At 35.9% G+C, this 21631-nt stretch overlaps 1 protein-coding gene across 1 annotated transcript; it reads left to right on the plus strand.

Moving 5' to 3' along the window:
• Positions 1 to 9219: 9219 nt before the first annotated feature.
• Positions 9220 to 19006, plus strand: F3 (coagulation factor III, tissue factor). Its single transcript, XM_026700347.2, has 6 exons — positions 9220 to 9802; positions 13228 to 13342; positions 14302 to 14489; positions 15820 to 15998; positions 17460 to 17619; positions 18124 to 19006. Exons 1-6 carry the CDS (start codon positions 9712 to 9714, stop codon positions 18267 to 18269), a joined length of 879 nt encoding a protein of 292 aa, XP_026556132.2. The 5' UTR covers positions 9220 to 9711; the 3' UTR covers positions 18270 to 19006.
• The last annotated feature ends 2625 nt before the right edge of the window (positions 19007 to 21631 follow it).

Consider the following 21631-nt stretch of genomic DNA (forward strand, 5'->3'; position numbering starts at 1 on the left):
CCAGTGCGGCTCATACCACAGCAGCGTTACATGGGCCCACGTAGGAGCCTCCAGAACAGGGGTGGGATTCTACCGGTTCTGCCCGGTTCTATAGAACCCCTTGTTAACTTTCTAAGCAGTTCAGAGAACCAGTAGTTAGAAGCAATCTCCTTTTGCTTTTTTCTACCCTTATTACATTCTTTTTTTAAAATAAAGTTTTATTTGGGTTTTCACACATACAAATACAAGTAAAACATCTTTTTTGAAAATAGCATGGTCCAGGGTTGAACTTCTTTATACAGACACAAAGCTCAATTTCATGCTCCTTTTTGTGTTCTATTCCATGTCTTATACTATTCTACATTTTCTATATAGTTTTTTCCCTCTTTTAATTTTCTCAATTTTATTTTGATTATCTCATCTCAATTCAAATCATTATATTTATACTTTTGTCTGTTCTGTTTCAATTTCATATTATCTTTTCTCATTAAACAAATTTTCTCCTGTAGTTACTAATTGGAATATGACACCTTTATATCTTTTAATTACATCCATTCAACTCTTATTTAAACTTCAATATATACCTTAAGGTTTTGACCTTCAATATAATAGATAATACATAACTTCCAATCGAATTCTGCTTGGTACATTCTTATAATACACACTATATTCTTTTTTTTTTTAAGATTATAAATATATGTAATTATAAACCCTCATTCCATTCCAATTCAATTCTATCATTAATAATCATTAAAATCTTAACACTTCTTTTCAATTAAATATCATACTTCCTTAAAGACACATATAATCTCCATAAATAATTTTTCCATATTTCTCTTCATGTTTTGTAAATCATTAAATATTCATTTTGTTACAATTATTTATTGACAAGCATTCCACTGAATTACAATAGCTATTTTGTCAAACATTTTAATCATACATTGTTTCATATTTTCTAAAGTTATTTGTACTTCTAATATAACAATACTATCTTATGTACCTTTGCAGAATCCCTTTTTCCATGAAATTTTCACCCATTATCTCTAAATAGGCCCCGTTTCTCTATATTTTGTTTCTGTCCTTTATAACTTCTTTTCCTTTCTTTCTTCCCTCTCATCTTCTCCCTCCCCTTTTTACCCCCTTGTCTCTGTAGTTCTAATTCTCTCTTCCGCATTTCCCTCTTCTGTTGCTCTCTGATTTTATACTTATTCTCTCTATTTTTTTTAGTTGTTTTTCCCAATCTTAAACTTTCCATTCTCTTTCCCCCCTTTCCTTTTTTTCCCCCACCTAAGATTACTTGTTCATTAAAGATGGCTTCTTCTTTGTCGCAATCTTCTTGTTCTGCAGACATTTTTTGTTGTTTCTCATAGTTCCAAATCTCCATTTCTAAAAACTGAAATATGAAGCCAAAAGAACTTCTCCCTTCTTGTGCATCTTCTTTGTACTTTTTAAGTTCCATTTTCAGTTCTTCTAAAAGTGGAGCCATTTTAAACAGTTTTAAAGAACCACCCAATTGATTTTAGTTGTTCAAATACAATAACCAAAAATCCAGAAATCATCAAGTAATCCAAACAGTCCCGAGTTATTTCTTCTTATTTCTTTTTCCACTTTCTCTTCCTGGGTTTTTTGTTGCGATATTTCAGTTAAAATGTATCTTTTGGAAGTCTTGTTGAGATTTTGCTGTAAATTCTTTTTAATTCCAGGCAGTTATCTCCCTTCCAGATGCTGCCCTTTTATTTTTTTTTCTCTCCATTCCTGTTTTCAAAAGCTTTTGATTATCCAGAAATCTTTATTATCCCTTTGACTTTTTATTTTCATCATTAAATGCCAATTAACATCAAAGTGGATTTTTTTTCCAATTTCTTGCTTAAGTCTCTTAGCTGTCAGTATAGGAAAAGGAGAAAAAAAACCAATTTTTTTCCCTTTTCTCTCTCCTTCGCAGCTTAAAAATCTTCTTAGGGAACAATGTTATTTTTTTTAAAATAGTTTCAGTTCCAGGGTACCTTATTTGTTGCTTTTGCTGTTTGACCCAGTCAACCAAAACTTTCTCTTCTTATCTTCTTCCTGAACATTCTTTTCTGGTCGAGTTCTTCTTTGTGGTGGCCATTTCTGACCACTGCTACAACTGCCTTCAGGAAAGGGAGTAATGGCCAGCTGGGGAGGAGAGATGCGGCTCTCCTCAACCCTGCAGGCAGTCTCCCCCTTCTTCACCACCTCTACGGGGTGGCTTAGCCCCAAAACCAGCTGACCCGGGGCACTCCAGCGACGAGCATGGATCGAAGCCTCGCAGAGATGATGCTTCAGTCTGTTGCCAAAGAAGCTCAAACCGGAAGTCCTACCCTTATTACATTCTTGACAGTATGCCTAGACTTCCTGTCTCTGGAGCTTCTGGAGCCTGACTTTCTTAAAGGGGAAGGGGTGTTTTACGATTTTTACACTGCTGTTGGGAGGAAATATTTCCCTGGACAATCAGCACTTTGAAGAAATAATTGAATAATGAAGTAAAGCTTTTAGTGACAGGGAACCAGGATGAGTGACATTCAGCAAGGCTTCTTGGCTAGCTAGAAAGATTGACATTCAAATGTGAGTTTACATACCCTGAGTTTTGGTCTAAAACTGGTTTTTGGTGAAGGTTAATTCTGTGCTTGGTGAAGTTTAATTCTTTGTTTATTGATGGGATAATTTTCCCTATTCAGCTTCAATAAGCAACAGCTACTGTTGTGATTTAATTATCTGTATTGTGTTTGAATTTTTTCCTGTCTCGTGGTTTCTTTTTCTATCTGGGAAGGGGGTCTTCCTTCACTGCTTTAGTACTATCTGGCACTGTCCTTTTGGGGTATACTTCCAAGAGGCAGGATGCAAGCTTGGCACTGATTTTTTTTACTGCCTTTCTGGGGGGGCATGTGACTTTTCCTTAATCCTGGATGATTTCCTTAGGATTTCATGTGAGGTGAGTGAGACCAGCTGGTATCTTTAAGTGGTACAAATGAATCTAAGAATTGCTTTTCCTGGGTGTGCTTTTTCTGGAGAGCTTAAATAATCTCTCTGCTAAAGGGTTTCACTTTATGAGCAAGAGTTGGCTGCTTGATAGTTATCACCGCATTTTAACTATTTCATTCCTCAAGATGCTCTGGTACCCTGCCTGTTTTGTAACTCTGGCTTGCAGGTATTTTTAATTTAATGATTGGTATTTAGGGCAGCTTTTTGCAAGCAAAGAAGCTTTTTGTATTTTTGTACAGATAATCCTTGACTTACAACAGTTCATTTAGTGACCATTCAAAGTCACAATGGCACTAAAAAGTGACTTATGACCACTTTTCACACTTATGACCGTTGCAGCGTCCCCACTGTCATGAGAGGCCAGGCGAAGAGAAGCGCCCCTTGACATGAGTGATGTTGAGTTGGCTATGGTCACCCAGTCACATGACCACCAAGATACACCCTCGAACCTAAGCCATGCCCACATAACCAGTTGTTAAAAAAAATCCCACCCCTTCTCTAGAACAATCTGCACCACTATGTTCTTCATCAGTTGTAGCTTCCAAATGCTTTTTCAGGATAGCTTCATTAGAACATGTGGAAGTAATCCAACCAAGAGATAGCCAGGGCATGAGTGACAATGTGCAGGGCCTCATTTAGCTTCCCTATGCTTTATTATTTTCTGGAAGCTTTCAGGTAATTCCCATACAACTCTGCTTTATGACATTCAACAAACAAGAAAACATAGAAGCCATTGTTCCAAGCAAAAACTAAATTATTTGTGTCAAATTGTTTTTACCAATGGAATTATAAAATCAATTTAAATATTAAAGTTAAATATTAACTCAGAGAAATAAAGGAGGTGAAAGCCTAACACTAATCATTTCTGTGCTCTTCAGCTAAAGAAGTAAAATTGTGTAATATTCCTGTGAGAATTCTTGCATACAAACTCTGCCCTTTAACTTACAGTTCTGCTTCAGCTGTATTTCCATTACTTGAGGTTTGGCTTGTAGTATAACTGACAAGTTCCTGCTTGCTGAACTATAAGGAAACTTACCAATATTTGCAATAATTTAAAAGACCCTATTCTAATTTGAAATATATCCTAACTCATTAAGCTATTTAATAGTAACTAAAAGTTTACTCCGTAAATCATATTTTTGATAAACTATATAGTGCTGCATTAGAATCTGTTTTTCTTATGCAATGTATTTATTCAGTCAACCAGCATTTTGAGTCTGGTGAAACCAGTACATAGTTGAATCTCTCTTTCTCTCTAACTTGTAGCAAAGATAAAGTAAAAAAATGTGTGGAATTTTTACAACAGAATAGCAACTATGCATTTATTAGCTTGCATAGAAAGTTTGTCCCTCCCAATTTGCAATAGCTAAAAACAGAGCCCCTAAAGTGCACCCAACTTTCCAGACAACCTCAAAAGTCCAGGGCACATCAGGCAAGGTACAAAGGTTGCAAGAACAGATGGGCTGGATCTTTCTTATACTGTGGAAATGTTCTATTAGCTATTGCAAAAGTTGAAAAGCTGCTTGTGGATTTGCAAAATAAGAAATTGGAATCTAAGTTATAGTGCATTGAAACCATTTACTAGCCAGACTGATGAAGCAAAGTAGGGGATACAAATATTGAGCTAATAGAGTCTTTTGGAGATCCAAATTAAAAATTCATGGAATGCACACATAGCATCTATTGGGAACACCTTAAAGCAGGCAACCTTTTCCTGAAATCAAACATCAATAACTTTAAGGTATTCATGACAGGTGCCAGTCTGCTACAAATCACATTTTGATATTTGAATCTGGATCTCTACAAAAACCCATAAATAACGCAATGAAATTTGATCTAAATTCAATTACATTAATTGAAATTATGTTGAAATAATACTTGATCAGGACATGACTGACATTACGTGCCAATAAAATTAATTTACATATTACTCTTTTAGTGGCTTACAAAGTACTGACTGTTAAAGGAATTTACACCAACTATGTGCTGAACTAGCAGATCAAGAACAAACATGAAGCACTTCAAAGGAGTTTCAGGCAGACAACTAGGGTTTTACTTTCCTCCTTTCTCCTCCCACATTTTCCAGAAACTGAAATGTAATTAGCTAATCTTTTCCCAAATTGGAGCTCGTATACTCTTCATGTAATTACCCCAATGTTTTTGTCCCTCACCTTTCCTATACTGTATATTCAGCGACCTCTTTCTTTGATCTGATGCTCTCCAGATATTGTGGAACAGAGATAATGATAACCGAACCCGAAGGGTATCTGGAGAATTTAAAATTAGGCAAGGCCATTTAATGTCAAGTGATGCTTTTTAGATCTTTTAAAACGTTAGATTGAGATTTTATATTTTAATGCACCTGTATTAAGTTACATAAGTAAGCAATAAATTAAGATTACATATTATGTAATCTTAATAAGAATTTTTTGCAGAACCTGAACATTTGCATATGACAACAGTTAAAAAATGCACACAATGCCTCAAAGAAACCTGATGGATTTCCAAGATAGTACTTTGATTGAAAGATAATTATTTCCTTTAAGAACTTCTATAACTGAGTTCTTGTCGTTTATTGGAAATAAGAAAATAAAACAATTGAAAGCCATATTTTAATGGAAAGACGAGTTTGCTTGCTTTTGCATAATCTCTGAAACCTACATTTCATTTTGAAGACAGCCACTCTCACCCCATCAGTGTCAGGAGGGAGAAAATAAAACATTACCTTAAACCAGTTTCTCTAAATGCTTCAGCTTGCAAAGAACTGCCAGTGGTAAGTTGCTTTGTGCTGCCTCTCTTCTGCACGACCACATAGTGATAATAATCAGAGCCCTTACTTCTTTTCCCATCCATAATCATTACCACTGCAGAATAAGCATCAAGTTAACTGCTTTGAGCAGAAACCAAGTGTTTTCCAGGAATCCTCCTTTCAAAGGCAAACATGATATGTTTAGGGGAAAAGCTTGCTCAGGCTTCTAATACTCTCATGTATTTAGGAAAAAAGCTTGCTCGGGTTCTGGAACTCTCATATTGCTTTGCATTCAGCATACTTTTGTATCAAATGTGCCACCCACATTTTGAGGAACTTTTAGCCTTTTCACTATTGGTGTATACCAGTGTTTTCAAAACTTGGCAACTGTTAAGTTGTGTGGTCTTCAACTCTCAGAATTCCCCAAGTTTGAAAAACCCTGATGCATGTAATCTCTCTAAAACCAGATTCCCCAAGCTGGTATCTTCAACGTTTCTAGTCTGCATGAGAGGTGTGGATGGGGAATGACAAGAATTGCAGTCTGCCAATGAGGCATGAAGTTGGGGAAACTTGCTCTAAGCCAAAAGAAAACATGCTGTTGAGGCAACAACACGTGTAGTAGCTTTTATATCAAGGATGACCTCCACAGCCAAGATTGTGTTGAAAAGTCAAGGGGAAGAGTGAGTTATTGTAGTGTTTTCCTACTCACATAGATCAAAAATTAACATTGCATTTAACTTACTTGTCTTGTTTCTAATGTATCAATTAATTTCCGAGAACAGTATTTTTTCTTTTAACCCCTTTTAAACAAAGTCATTTTGGTGTAGTAGTTAAAGCACCAGGCTAGAAACTGGGAGATCATGAATTCTAATCCTCCTTTAGGCACAAAATCAGCTGGGTGACTTTGAGCCAATTACTTTCTCTCAGTCCTAGGAAGCAAGCAATGGCTAGCTACTTTCCAAAAAACCCTATCAAGAAAACTGCAGGGACCAGGCAACGCAGTGAGCGGGTGTTAACAGTGACCAAAAAAAAGTGTCTGATGTTAAGGCCATAGACACGAAGTAATAGTGAATAGCCATTAATGTTGCCATCTGCAAAACAGATCCGTCTTACAGTGCTGCTAAACCAGCTTTTATGGATGCTCAAGGAACTGCATGATCCGGTGTACATCTTCTCAGCTCAGATTTATCTAAAATTACTGTCTCATGAACATAATCACGTTTTTATTCCAAATGTTGATGTATAGAAAGTTTTTTCCTTCTCTTGCTAGTCCACCCACATTTCAGGTGTATATTTGTAAAAGGGCACCATCGGAAATTATCTGGAGACTATTCAACAGAATTTAAACACCCAATGATGTTGTCTATTATCTGACAATATCTCTATCGTTAGCAGGTTTAGCATTACATGCTTTCTCAGAAAGGTAAACTAGGGTTGGACCTACATACAATTTGCATGAGACACCATCAAGAAATAGGCTGTCCAAAAGCAAGCAAAGAACCAAAAACCGCATGCAAGAAGTCATGGGGTAAGGAAATAGCAAATCATTTTTATTTTGTTGCCAAGAAGTATACATGAAAGTATCTCTCAAAGTCAAGCTTGAGTTGAAATAGAAATTATTTTATTATAGTTACTATAGCTATACACATCACTTCAGATTTGATTTTAGACATGTCCTTTGGAGCATGGGAGAGCAAATAGCACTATACCGCACTTCTTTAAAGCAGCCACACCTTTGCCTCATATTCTATAGTAGCTGCAGAGGGTAAAATACAAAATAGGGGCTATTTCATAATTATTATAATTATATTGGACATCTTTTGTATCACACACATACAAAAATAATAACAATGCAAAAATTAACAACCCAGCAGATATTGTTTGTCTTAAGTTTTTATATTCAGGAAATCAGTACAGTAATAGTTCACTGTTCCTGTCTGCACAAGTACGTTAAGGTTCCTCTCTCCATCTTTAGACATAAATAAACCTTACAGAGATATGAATCCAGGCTTCCTATAATGGAATCTAGTGTTATCTTGTTATACCACTCCTGACTCCAAATTGAAGTTCAATTACATTATATGTAAGACTAAGTATAACAAAAATATTTGCTATAAATATGAAATTTTGAAAACACGAATCCAGGGCAACAGGTAAACAAGATACTAATCCACTATTAATTAAAATGTGATTTGCTAAATTAGCGCAACTGCTTGGGTTCATACAGCATACCAAACCATAAATTATCCATGTTGGCACACTTTGTATAAACAGACTAAGTTGTGGACTGATCAATCGTACTTTAGATTAGTTCAGTTCATGTATCTACAGTTAGAAGAAAGTAGCTGGACAAATACCACAATATAAATATACAGAATTACCCGTAGTTTTTAACCATTATAATTTGCACTCTCAAGAAATTCTTCTAGCATCCTCCCCCCAAAAAAAAGTACTGTAATTAATGTAGTGGAGGGAAGAAAAATACTTTAAGAATTTTCTTACATTACCTCTTTTCCCCCCACTCTTAGCTGCAGCTACATTTCAAAGATAAATTTAATCTGTTCAACTTCCTCCAACTTCAAATGCTGTAAATCTCTAAATACAATATATATATATATTAAGATATAGTAGTTCCTGAAAAGCTAAGTGAAAAAAAATCTGACACTGGTCCTAATTTACATCTCAAACACACATAGACTATGCATTTCAGAGAAGGTGGTACTTTATGTTTTGTGGGTGATATATTTTGTGAGTCTTGGTAAAATCTGTGATTTTTACATTGGATCCACTTGAAAGAACCATCGGATGACAGACTACATTTGCTTATATTTTTATGTGGGGCTGATGATGCAGTAGTTATGGTGTAGACATCTGGATCTCATGCAACTGGTGAGAGGAATCATCTTGAGGTTGCGGTATTTGAAATATCATCTCTACATGGATATCAGACAATCCTCCTGTTTTTTTAACTTTGACGTTGGCATCATACACTTTGTCAGATTTATAACTGTTAACATCACCACAAGAGTAGTTTCAAATGGAGTTCTTACCAAAGCAACAATTCCTATTTTTTGCACCGAAGCTCTAGCTCACCCATGAACCAAGCATGAACCAGAGCGTCTAAGGAGAATCTTTTATTTAAAAAACAGCATGGAAACCCGAAGGTACCCGTTTGATTTCGTACGTTTGATTTTGATTTTTAAAGCTGCATTGGCAGGGGGAGAGAAAAAAACAACCCCACTATTTTATTGTGTGTACTTCCAATTCTGCGGTTGGATCCAGACGTCCTCAGACGGCGATCTACCGAGATCAAGGGGGCTTAATGGTTCGTGTAGAGCCCCTTGATTTCAGGAAGGGTGGTTTCTCTAAACTTCGTTACGAAAAAGCATAATTATCCACTTTCCTCTCGCCCAGCTCTCCGCCACCGCCGCTACAGACGGAGATCCGTGGCTGGCCCGTTGGTGTCCTTTCTTTCCCGCGCATCGCTGGGCGGAGCGAGAGGGAAAGCAACCTTCTTCCCCTCTTAGAGCCTAAGGCTCTCTTCACCGGCCTCTTTTTCCCTCCGGCTGGTTTCCAACCTAAGATACCTGGGCCAAAGGCGAGGCCGCCCCTCCCTTTTTTCCGCCGCTGCTCACCTGGCCCACATCCTGGAGAAAGAGAGGACGCACAGAGAAGGAGAGGTTTCCCTCACGGCGGCGGCTGGCGGGTGTGAGAGCTGAATCACAGCCAGCGCCTGAGTGATTCAGTGAACCTCTAAGCCACCCGCCGTCTGTCCGGAGTTTCCGGAGGGGGGAGGGGTAAAGAGAGGGGTGGGTGGGAAGAAAGGACTACTATAAAAGAAGGAAGAGCCAGCCAACTTTTTAGTTTAAAGCCGCTGGTCTCGTGCGCACACACACACAGAGAGGCGCGGGCACACACGCACATACACGCGCGCTCACGCAACCCTGCTCTCCGTTTCTTGAACCTCCCTTCGACGAGTCCTGATGGCCCGACGGTGTTTTCCCGCGGCGGGGGCGCCAGGTGCTCCAGCCTTGCTGCTGTGCGCGGTGCTCGCCCTGCTTCCCTCCGACTCAGGTGAGTGAGCGAACGGTGCGCGGTTAAGCCATCGATGCGGGCGCGCTCCCTTCTTCCGGCCCTCCTCTCCCCCCGCCACTATTCTGTTCATGAAGAACTCCCCGAGGTCCCCCCTTTTCGCGCCTTTGGACGTGGTCTGCTTTCCGTCTGGAGCGGTTAGGCTGGATTTTCCTCGCACTGACCAATGCTTCTGAATCGGCAGTTTCTATTTTGCTTCTATTAACTGTTTCCCACGGTTTTGCTAAAACACTAATGGTGGTACTACTACTACTACTACTACTACTACTACTACTACTACTACTAATATTAATAATAATAATAATAATAATAATAGATGTGGCATTGCCTGGAGACAGCAGAATAGAAAAGAAAAAACTGGAGAAGATAACAAAATACCAAGACCTACAAATAGAAGTAGAACGATTATGGCAAAGGCAAGCAAGGGTAGTACCAATAGTAATAGGCGCCTTGGGTACAGTCCCAAAACAACTGGAGTACCACTTGAACACCATTGGCATTGACAAATTTGCCATCAGTCAATTGCAGAAGGCAGCTTTACTTGGAACAGCTTCCATCCTGCAGAGATATCTGTAACACCATCAAACATCCAGATTTGCCTATCCCAGGTCCTTGGTAAGGACTCAATGGGTAGACAAAAAATGCCAAATTCAGTTTGAACATCTGGCTGTGCAATTAATAACAATAACAACAATAATTATATAGTTGTTTGAAGTGGGCCAGAAGTCATCCTTGCATATGGACTGTGGCAGGATGTCGGGTCTCAAGTTTAAGAACAACTGGCTCTAGGGATTTGAGCTGCCTAAGTTAAAAGCAGTGAAACTGAGTTCAAGTGTCTGAGTGATGGAGAGAAAAATGTCTGATTCTGGACATTTTTGAGGGGGTGGAGGAAGGGTTCAAGAAGTATGGAAAATAGCAGAAAGGTTCAAGAAGTATATTCTGTTCAGAATATGCTAAAACGTTAAGGATATATATTATTCTCTAATCAAATCTGAGTATATTGTTCAAGCGCAGATAGAAAAAAAATGACACGATTTAAGTCCATATAGTCTGAATATCAATTAAGTATTTTATTTATCAAATTTATTTGCCACCCGTCTTGTGCTTCAAGATGAGGATAACTTTAATGACAAATTTATCATCTGTTATTAACAATAGGAAAAAAAAAACCTAGAACGTTTTCAAAGCAATTAAGTACCTGTATAAGTATTGTGCAATATTGGTATGCTTTTAAATACTGTGTTAGTATCACAATGGCACATTGAAACAATGCAGTTTCTTAATTTAATATCAACAGGGTATGGGTCTATTCCAGAAAAAAAATGTTATGAGCTGATTACCTAAGCAGAAGGGTTATCTGTAGTATAAAAATGATTGGCAGTGCTTTGAACCTCACATAAACATAATATGTACCAGCCTTTCATTAAAACAACCTGATCTTTTTTAGGTTTCTGTACCTGATAAAAATTTGTAGCTACTTTAACAGTTGCACTGATGTTAATAGGTAGCTTAAAGCAGCATCTTAGGAAAACCTGTGAAAAAGCTGGACTACTTTAATAAATTTGCAGACATCGCAGTCTTTCAAGGTTGGAAATACTTCTTCCCAATCAATGTTTAAGTGGACACAGCCTTACTAAGCTGTAAATCTTCAATATAGCAGAGATGTATATTAATATACAGTATAACTGTTTCCCTGGATTGGTTTCTGTGAGTGAATGGGCTGCTTCTTTATTCTCATCTGATACAATTAAATATAATATGCAAATGTGGAATAGGATTTTGGTACTAACTGGAATTTAAAACTAATGTGGATATAACTAGAGGTGTTAGCCACATTTGCACTGCATGCTTAACAACAGAAGAGTCACTTATTACAGTATGGTTGAAGAACTGTGTGGGACAGAAATAAGATACCAACATACATATTCATGTTAACCACCTGGAATGCTTTAATATGCATGTAAAGATTCATAAGAAATGTTTATGACCATTGCACAAACATATTGCACATGCTATCAGTAAATTCACAAACTACAGAATATTTTTGAAAACCTGTATTTAAATCATAATTTTCTTCCGAGTACATTATACAGTAAGATCTCAGTTATAATGATACATCTTTAAAGAAGAATTTAATAATACCAAGAAGCAAATAAAATATAGCTTTGAAGAGCTATAAAGCCTGCCAAAGATTGTTTTGTCACATGTAGTCATGTTTTTTAAAGAAGGAATGGAACTTTAGGGTACCTTTCAAACAGTTCAATAGTACAATAATGTAGTTGGCTAACTTGTAGCTGCGAGGAACATATAAATGCAATGAGTATAAAGGTGGTAATCATTGGAGCATAAGGAGATATATTATGCATTCTTAGAAATAAAAAGGTTTCCCTTTTTCTCAAGCCATAAATATAACAGCCAACCATCCTTTGACTTCAATATCCTTTTTTACAGGGATTAATCTTGGAAAGGCCCACAAATAGCACATATATGAAATACAGCAGACAACTACAAAATGGCATCAAAGAATTAATATTTTCCAACAGAAGATAATATATGTTGCTCAGGGTTGAACTGCAGAGTACTTAGTGCCCTCTGAGTTTGGCTGTTTCATTATCTGATTAGTAATGATAACTGGTGCTAGTGACTGGAGTTTGCTCTCTGTTTCTATACAGTAGTTTTCTCTGCAACTGTTGGATATGTCGTGTGTGTGTCTCCTTGGTAGTTCCTTGATTACCGTGTTCTTTTGTGCTTCATTGTTTGCCCTAGTGTTAATCAGTGCTTATCTAGTGTAGGCTGCCAGAAAGGATGTGTCCTGGTCTATTTGTTTCTTTCTTACCTTTTACTTTTACACAATATTCAAAGAAACAATGAAAAAAACTAAGGAAGAAACAAGACCAGAATATATCCTCTTTGGCAATCTGCACTGAGATAAGCAAAGATTAACATCAAACAAAATACTAGACAAACAATCAAGCATACTCTAATCAAGGAACTGCCACAGAGACAACTATGCCCTCCTAACCCTGGCAGGGAAAGCTGCTGTATAGTAAACAGGGAGCAAGCCTCTCACTCACTTGCACTGACTGTCTTACCTAGTCACCTAATGAATTTAATATATTATTTATAAAAACAATAAAAATGGGATAAATAAAATTAAAAATAAATACCTAGCCACTATGAATTTGTTTGCTGAGAAATCATGCAAGTTATAGACCAACATACTAGAAAAATATCAGGTTGGGAAGGTTTGACTTATATTCCAATTTCCATCAGACTTTTAAAGAAAAAATACATTATTGTATTTATAATGTTGTTAGAGCCTTAAACGATTTAACAGTCCACACAGAATATTGTAATATGTGGGGAAACCCCTAAGTCATATTCCTCTCTATACATTTTCAAAACAGGTAGCTCTGCAGTACAGAGAGCTGTAAACATAACTTGGTCATCAATCAATTTTAAGACTCTGCTCCACTGGGATCCAAAGCCAGTTGGTTATGTTTATACAGTTGAAATGGACGGGTAAGTTTGGAAACACACCATACCTTTCCTTAGGTATCTTTGTATTTCATCTGTTGTACTGGAGCAGTTTGAGAAATCACAAGAAAACATACATGAAAAAACATCTCCATGATATAGTTTGATATTGGACATGAATTGATAACTGTAAAATGAATACTGTTGATTTCATATAAGGCTATAATTTGAAGCATACCTGCTTACACAAAACATGTAACAAGTATATATTGTTGAAAGAAGAATACTTTCTCATCTAAATTTTCTTAAAGGTCTCCCTGGATCATTTTTAATTTCACCCCTCTTATGGTATGTCCCCTAAAATTGTTCCAATTTCAGGGGTAAAATTGAATCATAGCACCTCAAGTGTTGAATCAGTTGGGTGCTTCAAACTTTTTCACATGCACACACACAGGACCCAGACTGAAATAAACAGCCACTATGATCTGGGGTTTCAGAGGGAAGGGCTTTGATTAAATATTGAATCTATCTAAAGTAGAGATTGTTACTATATTCCTTTAATGCACTTAGTATTTATATCAAGTTATTTGTAGGCTAGTTAATTTCATATTATATGTTTTATAATTTTTGTTTCTCTCATTCACTTTTTTAATTACCCATAATTTTACGTGTCCTGTATTGCATTTCTTAGTACTTCTAAGTCTGCTGTGAAAGCAGTTGTGTCTTATTCATTGCAGCAGTACAAAATATTCAAGGGCATAAAGGCCATTTCATGTTTTCCTAGTTACACTGTTTATCTCACTAAACGGGCAACATTACTGTTGACCTTGAACATATGTTACATTTTGCTTTTTGACTATGGATCAAAGTGAAAGTTATGTATGTGGCCAGGATGATCCATTTTTTTGCTGATTACTGCAAGGCATGTATTTGTAATAATAATCTTACTCCTCAAACATATGCATAAAATTCTTGATTTACATTTTTGATCTCAATCTTTATAGATATCTCCTAAACCGAGAAAAAGTATGCATTCATACCAGTAAAACTGAATGCGATGTTACTAATGTGATACTACAGAATTTAAATGATACTTATATGGCACGCATATATTCCGAAATACCATATGATGAAGATAATGTTGAAACACCTCCATATGAAGTTTCTTCAAAGTTTGTACCTTACACACAAAGTAAGTATGATAAATATAATATATATTCCACTACCTTTAATGCAGTATATTTATGCACTGAAAAGAATATTAGGTAGAAAGACTTATAAGGAACGCGTTTTAAGATTTATAGGAAGGCATTACTTCCTGTTAATAGTTCAGTTTTGTAATTTAAATTTGAAAGACTGAATATTTTACATAGAGGTAGTCCTTGGCTTAGGGCCATTCATTTAACAATGGTTCAAAGTTATAACAGTTTTAGTTTAATTACTTTATAGTCATTGCACCTTGTACAACAAATTTAAATACCATCTTCGGTGTACATTATGACTGTGAAAATAAACACACATCCTTCACATTCTATTGAATTGAAAACCCCTAGTATTGCATTAAGATTGCACTATACAATAGATTTCAATAGAGTTACTGCCCTGGGATAGAAGCTGTTTTAACTGTCACATCATACACCTGCAGGTACATCATCACAATTCAGGTGCTTGACAACCAGCTTGTATATATGGCTGGCTGCAGTATCCTGTGATTTCCCAGCCAGTTCCTAACAAGCAGTGTCGACTGAGGAAGTCAGATTCCTTAACAACTGTATAATCATGTCTGGTCACATGATGTCTCACTTAACTACCACATTGGTTTAAGTTGTCATAAGTCAAGAGCTACCTATATAACATATGGCTCTTCCAACATTTAATGAAAAGCTAAAGGGGAGGAAAGGTAATTTATTCAGTTGGAACAAGTCAGCATTAGATTTAATCATTTGTTTCATTTTGACGTATTGATGGAAGACGCCACTGCCTCCTTCCTAGGGCTGAAAGAGAGTGACTGGCCCAAGGTCACCCATAACCTGCATTGTGCCTAAGGGATGGGGGGCAGGACTATAACTCACAATCTCCTAGTTTCTAGCCTGGTGCCTTAACTATAAACTGCTTCTGAAAAACCTTGCCAAGAAAACTGAAGGAACTTGTTTAGATAGTCACCAGGAATCAATACTGACTCAAAGGCCTGCAAACATATCTTATGCAGATAAAGTAGGCAAGTTAGGACTCCCCACCATCAGTCATATTCTATAGTTCTATAATAACCATTGTAAATTGACCCCCCCAAAAATCTGTGCTCAGAAATAAATAAATGTTTTCAGTTAGAATTTTTATTCATTTTCTCCCAATTTATGACAACTGGTTTTTTTAAAAAGGGTAATGTTCCCCTTTTTTGTTGCTCCCCATTCTATACAATCTCTTTGCCCAAGATTTACAGTAACCTTTTGAAAATAATAACATTTGTTATTCATTCTTTTTATATTATAAAAAAATCAAACTAAGTCATGCTTCTTTTCCAGCTGAGCTTGGAACACCAACCGTAACATATTTTGAACAAAAAGATAACATTCTAAAAGTGGAAGTAGCCGATCCACTAACACCGTATAGAGTTAATGGTACATTGCAAACTATCAGGGACATATTCAAAAACGATTTGGAATACATGTTATACTACTGGAAGGATCAGAGTACAGGCAAGGTGAGAACTTAATTTCTAAGAATGTTTAACTTTTGCTGGTCAGCATTAACACTTCCTTTTTAAAACTCATTTGAATGTAAAACATAGTTCTATGCTGTTTGACATTTTTTTATTTTAAAGTGGGGTATGGTTCTCAACAATAAAGTTGAGTGGAATAAATAAAAAAGCATAATTATAACTAGTCCTTGAGTTATGACCACAACTGAGCTCAAATTTTTGGTTGCTAAGCAAGACTTTTTTTCAGCACTCCAACTAATGTGCCCATCGAAAGCAGAACTCTGAGGCATGCAGATTCCTCAGTGAACATATTTATTAGACGCCTCATATTGGCACAGCCCATGAAAGCCAAGTCTGAGAGGTTTTCTGGGTTTGCAGCATAATTAAAAGTGCAGTTGTTCCCCTCCCCAAGTGTCCCAGGTCACATGGACCAATTATGATTTTGACAGGTTTCTTGGTCACTCCTCTTCTCCTTCAACAGCTACTGTTGGGATGACCTTGGTTCCCATGAGAAAGCTTTTGTTTTGACTGCTAGTCAGCCTATCTGTTTTCCCTTTCCCCCTCCCTCCAAAGTTCATGGCAACTATGAGATGGCTAAAGATGGCTTCAAGCAGATTCGCTTCAGTTGACATAGTTAAGTAATTTTTGCCCCATTTTACCACTTTTTTGCCACAGTTGTTAAGTGAATCATGCATCATTAAGCGAGTCTGGCTTCCTCCATTAACTTTGCTTGTTGGAAGCCAGCTGGAAAGATTACAAAATAAATACCTTCCAGTTGCCGAGCGCCCGAATTTTGATCATGAGACCATGGGGATACTGCAACAGTTCATAAGTCATTTTTTTCAGTGTCATAAATTTGAACAGTCCCCAAACAAATGGTTGTGAGTAGAGGGCTAACTGTAATATATTTGAAAGCCTTTATGTTAATTCTTATATTAATAGCGATAATCATACCCATACTGCTGTTTCTACAGTATAGGTAGTCAGGTAGTTCCTCGATGTATGACCACAATTGAGCCCAACGTTTCTGTTGCTGAGACATTGGTTAAGTGAATTTTGTCTCATTTAACAACCTTTCTTGCCACAATTGTTAAATGAATCACTGTAGTTGTTAAGTTAGTAACACAGTTGTTAAGTGAATCTGGTTTTCCCATCGACTTTGCTTGTCAGAAGATTACAAAAGGCGATCCCATGATCCCAAGGACACTGCAATGGTCATAAATATGAACCAATTGCCAAGGATCCCAATTTTGATCACATGACATGGGGATGTTGCAACGTTATAGATGTAAAAAAACAGTCATGTCACTTTTATTCAGTGCTGTTGTAAATTTGAATGGTCACTAAATGAACTGTTGTAAGTCCAGGTCTACCTGTAATCGATTATAATTTGCTGGGCTGCCAGTGTGGAGAACTGGAATTTCTACAGATAACTCTTTAAATAATCCTTTTGTTCCTTTTCAGAAATCAGCAAAGACAAAAACCAATCAATTTGCAGTTGACGTTGATAAAGGGAAGAGCTATTGTTTCTATGTTCAGGCTAATATTCCAAGCACCTTAAGTAACCAGAAAAGTCAAAAAAGCAGTATAAAATGTACTAGTATTCACAGGGAAGACTTGGATGGTATGTATTATGTGATTTCATAAACATTTCCCATTAAGTATACAAAGAGTTGTGACCTCACTTTACTCAGATTGCACAAGGGATGGTCATGAAATAATGTTTTGTTCATTTTGTTGCATCATATGGATTGCACCAACTATTTTTTTTTTCTCTAAGAATTGAGGAAATTCTTAGATTCCCATATTCAGAAAGATCACAGATGTGTGAGAACTGAACTATTCAGAACAAATAAAATATCTCAGGGTATAATAGTCCTTCTTGTCTAAACACCTACACTAGTTTGTTAAGCTAAGGTTATTCTTCAGATCCACTCACTTTTCTACACCAGCTTTCTCAGAATGTCTGTGCCTCTGGAATGTTTCCTCCTAGTTGAAAGGAAATGCTTTGGATTTATTACACCATTTAATGCCTCATTAATGTAGAATAGCTTCAGTCAGGGCAAAGTTCAGATAAATACAAAGCATGCATCTAATTCAACTGATGTTGCATTTCTCTTCTTTCCAGCTCTTGATTTGGACAAAATCCTCATAATAGTAGGTGCTGCTGTCGGAATCCTCATTCTGATTATTGTTTTGTCTGTGGTGATATACAAGTGTACAAAAGCAAAGCGCAGATTGACAGAAAAAGAAAATATGCCTCCAAATTTGTAAGGACTAAACGCTTAGCCCTGGTTGATCAAAAGGCTTGACATGCGTTAACAATGATGCTATGGGAGGAAAAAAAATCCACTCTGGAAGCAATAATAACTGACTCTCCGTTGTACAACCATTTATGGTTTCTGTGAAACTTCTGATTTTAAAACACTATTTTAAACTCCTGTTACAACTTCACTGTTAAAACAATGAGAACTGTTTGAAATATATTAACTGACGCATATGATGAAATGTTACCATTTCTACTGCGCTTTTGGTTGCATCTTTTTATATTGGGTGATCTGGGTACATTAAGTGGTGATAAAGCTGTACGAATGAGGTTTTTGGCAGTCTGATCTTGCATAAAAGGCATGGTACAACTTTCCTTTAAACGTTAGATTATGTTGCAAGAAAATAACTGATAAAAAGGGAAAGATTCCCTTGAGCTGAAATTGACAATTGACCAGGCAAGCAGTTCAGAAATGCCTTTGTTGGGCAGATATCTGGCAACGACTCTTAAATAATTATTCCATTTTAATAAAAACTGTGTCAACTATTTCAGCTGGCCAACCTGTTGTTGGCTGCCATTGCCAGAACTTAGCACTTTAAATATGTATTAGTCATTAGCTGCTGGACAGAAAGAAATCTTAACTTTTTAATAATTCTGTATAACTGTAAATACATGTGGTGTGAATTGAGGCTCTGTGGTACTGTAATAACATATTTATGATTTTAATGAATGAAAATATATTTGTATATATTGCATTAATTTATTTAATATAATAATAATAAAGGTAAATGGGGACTACAGAAGTACGTTTTTTGATTTTGGGCATTTGGTGGTTTTTATTATCAAATGTTTTGTCAGTGCTGGCTAAAAATGGGCTTGTCATTGTACATTTTAAAACTTGTCAAGTTGTCAGCTAAACCACAACATTAATTGAGGAATTAGAGAAGAAATATATTTTCTCATCAAGTACCATAATTAGGATTTCTTTTAACACATGCATTGTTTGTGCTTCTGTTCCTGTAAAATACATACAGTTATTTGCAGAAATACATTTCAAGTGTGCCAACATGAATTCACTAGTAACTCAAATCTTAGCTCCACCATCTGACAGAAACATATAACAACCATGGTTTACTGATGATTTATAAAATTCATAGAACATTCTCTATTTGAAATGTAGAATATACTCCTATAATTCCTATGTGTGTTCTGTGTTGTATAGAGTTCTTTATATAGTAAATATTATAACTATGTTGTGGGATTGTTGTTTTTTAGCAAGTGGAGAAGTATATGTATATAATGCTAGGGTGGTACAAATAAGTAATTGTAATTGTATGCATTTATAAACATTACCTCCTATTTAGAAACAAGGGAGGTTAACTACAGTGGTATCATACATTATAACAAGGTCAGTGAACAAGTCCAGGCTGCCAAAAGGTATGTCAGGAATGTAATTAGGAGCTTAACATAGAATGTGGTTCTTGTGACTATTTTGAATAAAAAGCTTATGAAGTTGCACATGTGGACGTGAATACAAAGTTTATTCTAATCCTTTCACCTAGATAACATTCCTCACATAAAACATTTAATATAATGATTAGATGGTAGAAGTAAAATTAAGTTTTAATACAAAAGATCAAATAATTTAAATAGCCATAAATCTTATAGATAGCCTGCATTGGGGCAAAGAGTTTTTCAGCAATTGCTTTGCATCATTTAGAATTAACCAAGAATACGTCAATTCATTTGTGTAACATTTCTAACCCCCCTACCCCAATAAAATTAACTTCACAGTTTCAATTCATAAGAAGTTTGTATAAGAAATGAATTTACTGCTTTTGACAATCTGTAAATCACAGGGATCCACAAAATTCGTAGTACGGGAACTGCCTGTTATGGTCTTGAACAGGCAGAATGGCAAGAATGCTCATGGGCTTCCACCATGTGATGGATCAGGTTAAGTTGCTCATGACTGTTTTGGAGAGTTTGCAAACCCCTTTATTGCAAAAGCTTTTCCATCTATCATCATGTTTGATCTTGTCGCTTCTCAGCTTCATCCTGTTAAATCCATGTTGGTTACTTCTACAATCTATGATTTAGCCTATCTTTAGGAAAGAAAGGGCAAAACGAAGTTCTCTATGGCACTCTACAGACAGTTCCTTAGTCTACTTTAACAGTAGTAGTTTCTTTTTTAAAAAAAACAAGTTTTATTCAATTTTTCACATAAAAACAAAAAGCTCTTTTTAGTGGACAACATATTTCCGGATCATCACTTTTACATACAAATATGACAATAGTTATACATTCATATATGCATACTTAATTCTATTATTACCTTTTCCATTCCAAACTTTCAGAAAAGAGAAAAACAAGCAAATTAATCTTAATCTCTTACATTAATCTCAATCCAAACATCCTTTCATTTCATTTCAATTATTTCAAATATAATCCTTTAATATTTATTGTAAGAATAAAAATAACAATATACAGTATGTTTACCTAATAAAAAATGTTACCAATGTCTCCTTCCTTTTAATCTGTATTAATTAATCTGTATTAATTCTTTAATCTGTCATATTTTCTTTTCATCGCACATTCTTTCTATAAATTCTAGATTAATACAAGTTTTAACCCCATAGAAAAAGAAACAAGCATAGGTTTCCCCCCTTTTACTGCTTTGAGTGTGACACCCCAGTGGTTCAAATATATCTTTATTCCCTCATCTTAATTCCCAATAAATCTTTATTTTTAAGTAGTTACAATAATAATCATTACATCTTTTCATTTGGATTCCACAATATATTTTCCCCTCTTAATTTTATTTCTTATTTCAAAAAAGTAAAAGAGAAAAGTTGACTATTTAATTCCTGTTACTGATATTGACATCAGTTTTAACATTCATTTCAATTATTACAATTTCTTCAATAGACCTTAACTTTTCTTTTTAAAAATAAAAAATGTATATTCATCTAATAAGAGTTATCAGTATCTATCCCTCCTTTAATAATCTATATTACCCTATTTTTAAGTATTTTTTAATTGCAAATATATTCTTGTTACCCCTTGTCACCCCTTTTAATTCATCAGCCATTATCTCTAAAAAAACAATTTCTTTTCATCATTTTACTATTTCCATGTTTCTTTATTTCCTGCACCTGTTTCTTACTGCCTCTCCTCCCCTCTTTTTCCCATATCTTTTCTCATTCCAATTTATATCCCTCTCTTTCTTGACTAGTAATTTCCATGTGTTCCCAATCCACATACTGAGATGGAAATTCTAGGTTTTCTTGTTGTTTATGAACAACCTTTCCTATCTGGTTTAGAGGACTAAAACTGTCAGTAGTGCATGAATACCTTTTCTAAGAAAGAA

The sequence above is a fragment of the Pseudonaja textilis genome, chromosome 3 (genome assembly GCF_049901715.1).
Source record: "Pseudonaja textilis isolate UNSWEBS1 chromosome 3, rPseTex1.2, whole genome shotgun sequence".
Lineage (NCBI taxonomy): Eukaryota > Metazoa > Chordata > Lepidosauria > Squamata > Elapidae > Pseudonaja > Pseudonaja textilis.

What these genes read in the sequence shown, in the direction of transcription:
- F3 (XM_026700347.2), top strand. Translation starts at nt 9,712, where the DNA reads ATGGCCCGACGGTGTTTTCCCGCGGCGGGGGCGCCAGGTGCTCCAGCC. An exon ending in CCTGCTTCCCTCCGACTCAG is followed by an intron (nt 9,803 to 13,227) that starts GTGAGTGAGCGA and finishes TTTTCAAAACAG; the next exon opens with GTAGCTCTGCAGTACAGAGA. An exon ending in TATACAGTTGAAATGGACGG is followed by an intron (nt 13,343 to 14,301) that starts GTAAGTTTGGAA and finishes CAATCTTTATAG; the next exon opens with ATATCTCCTAAACCGAGAAA.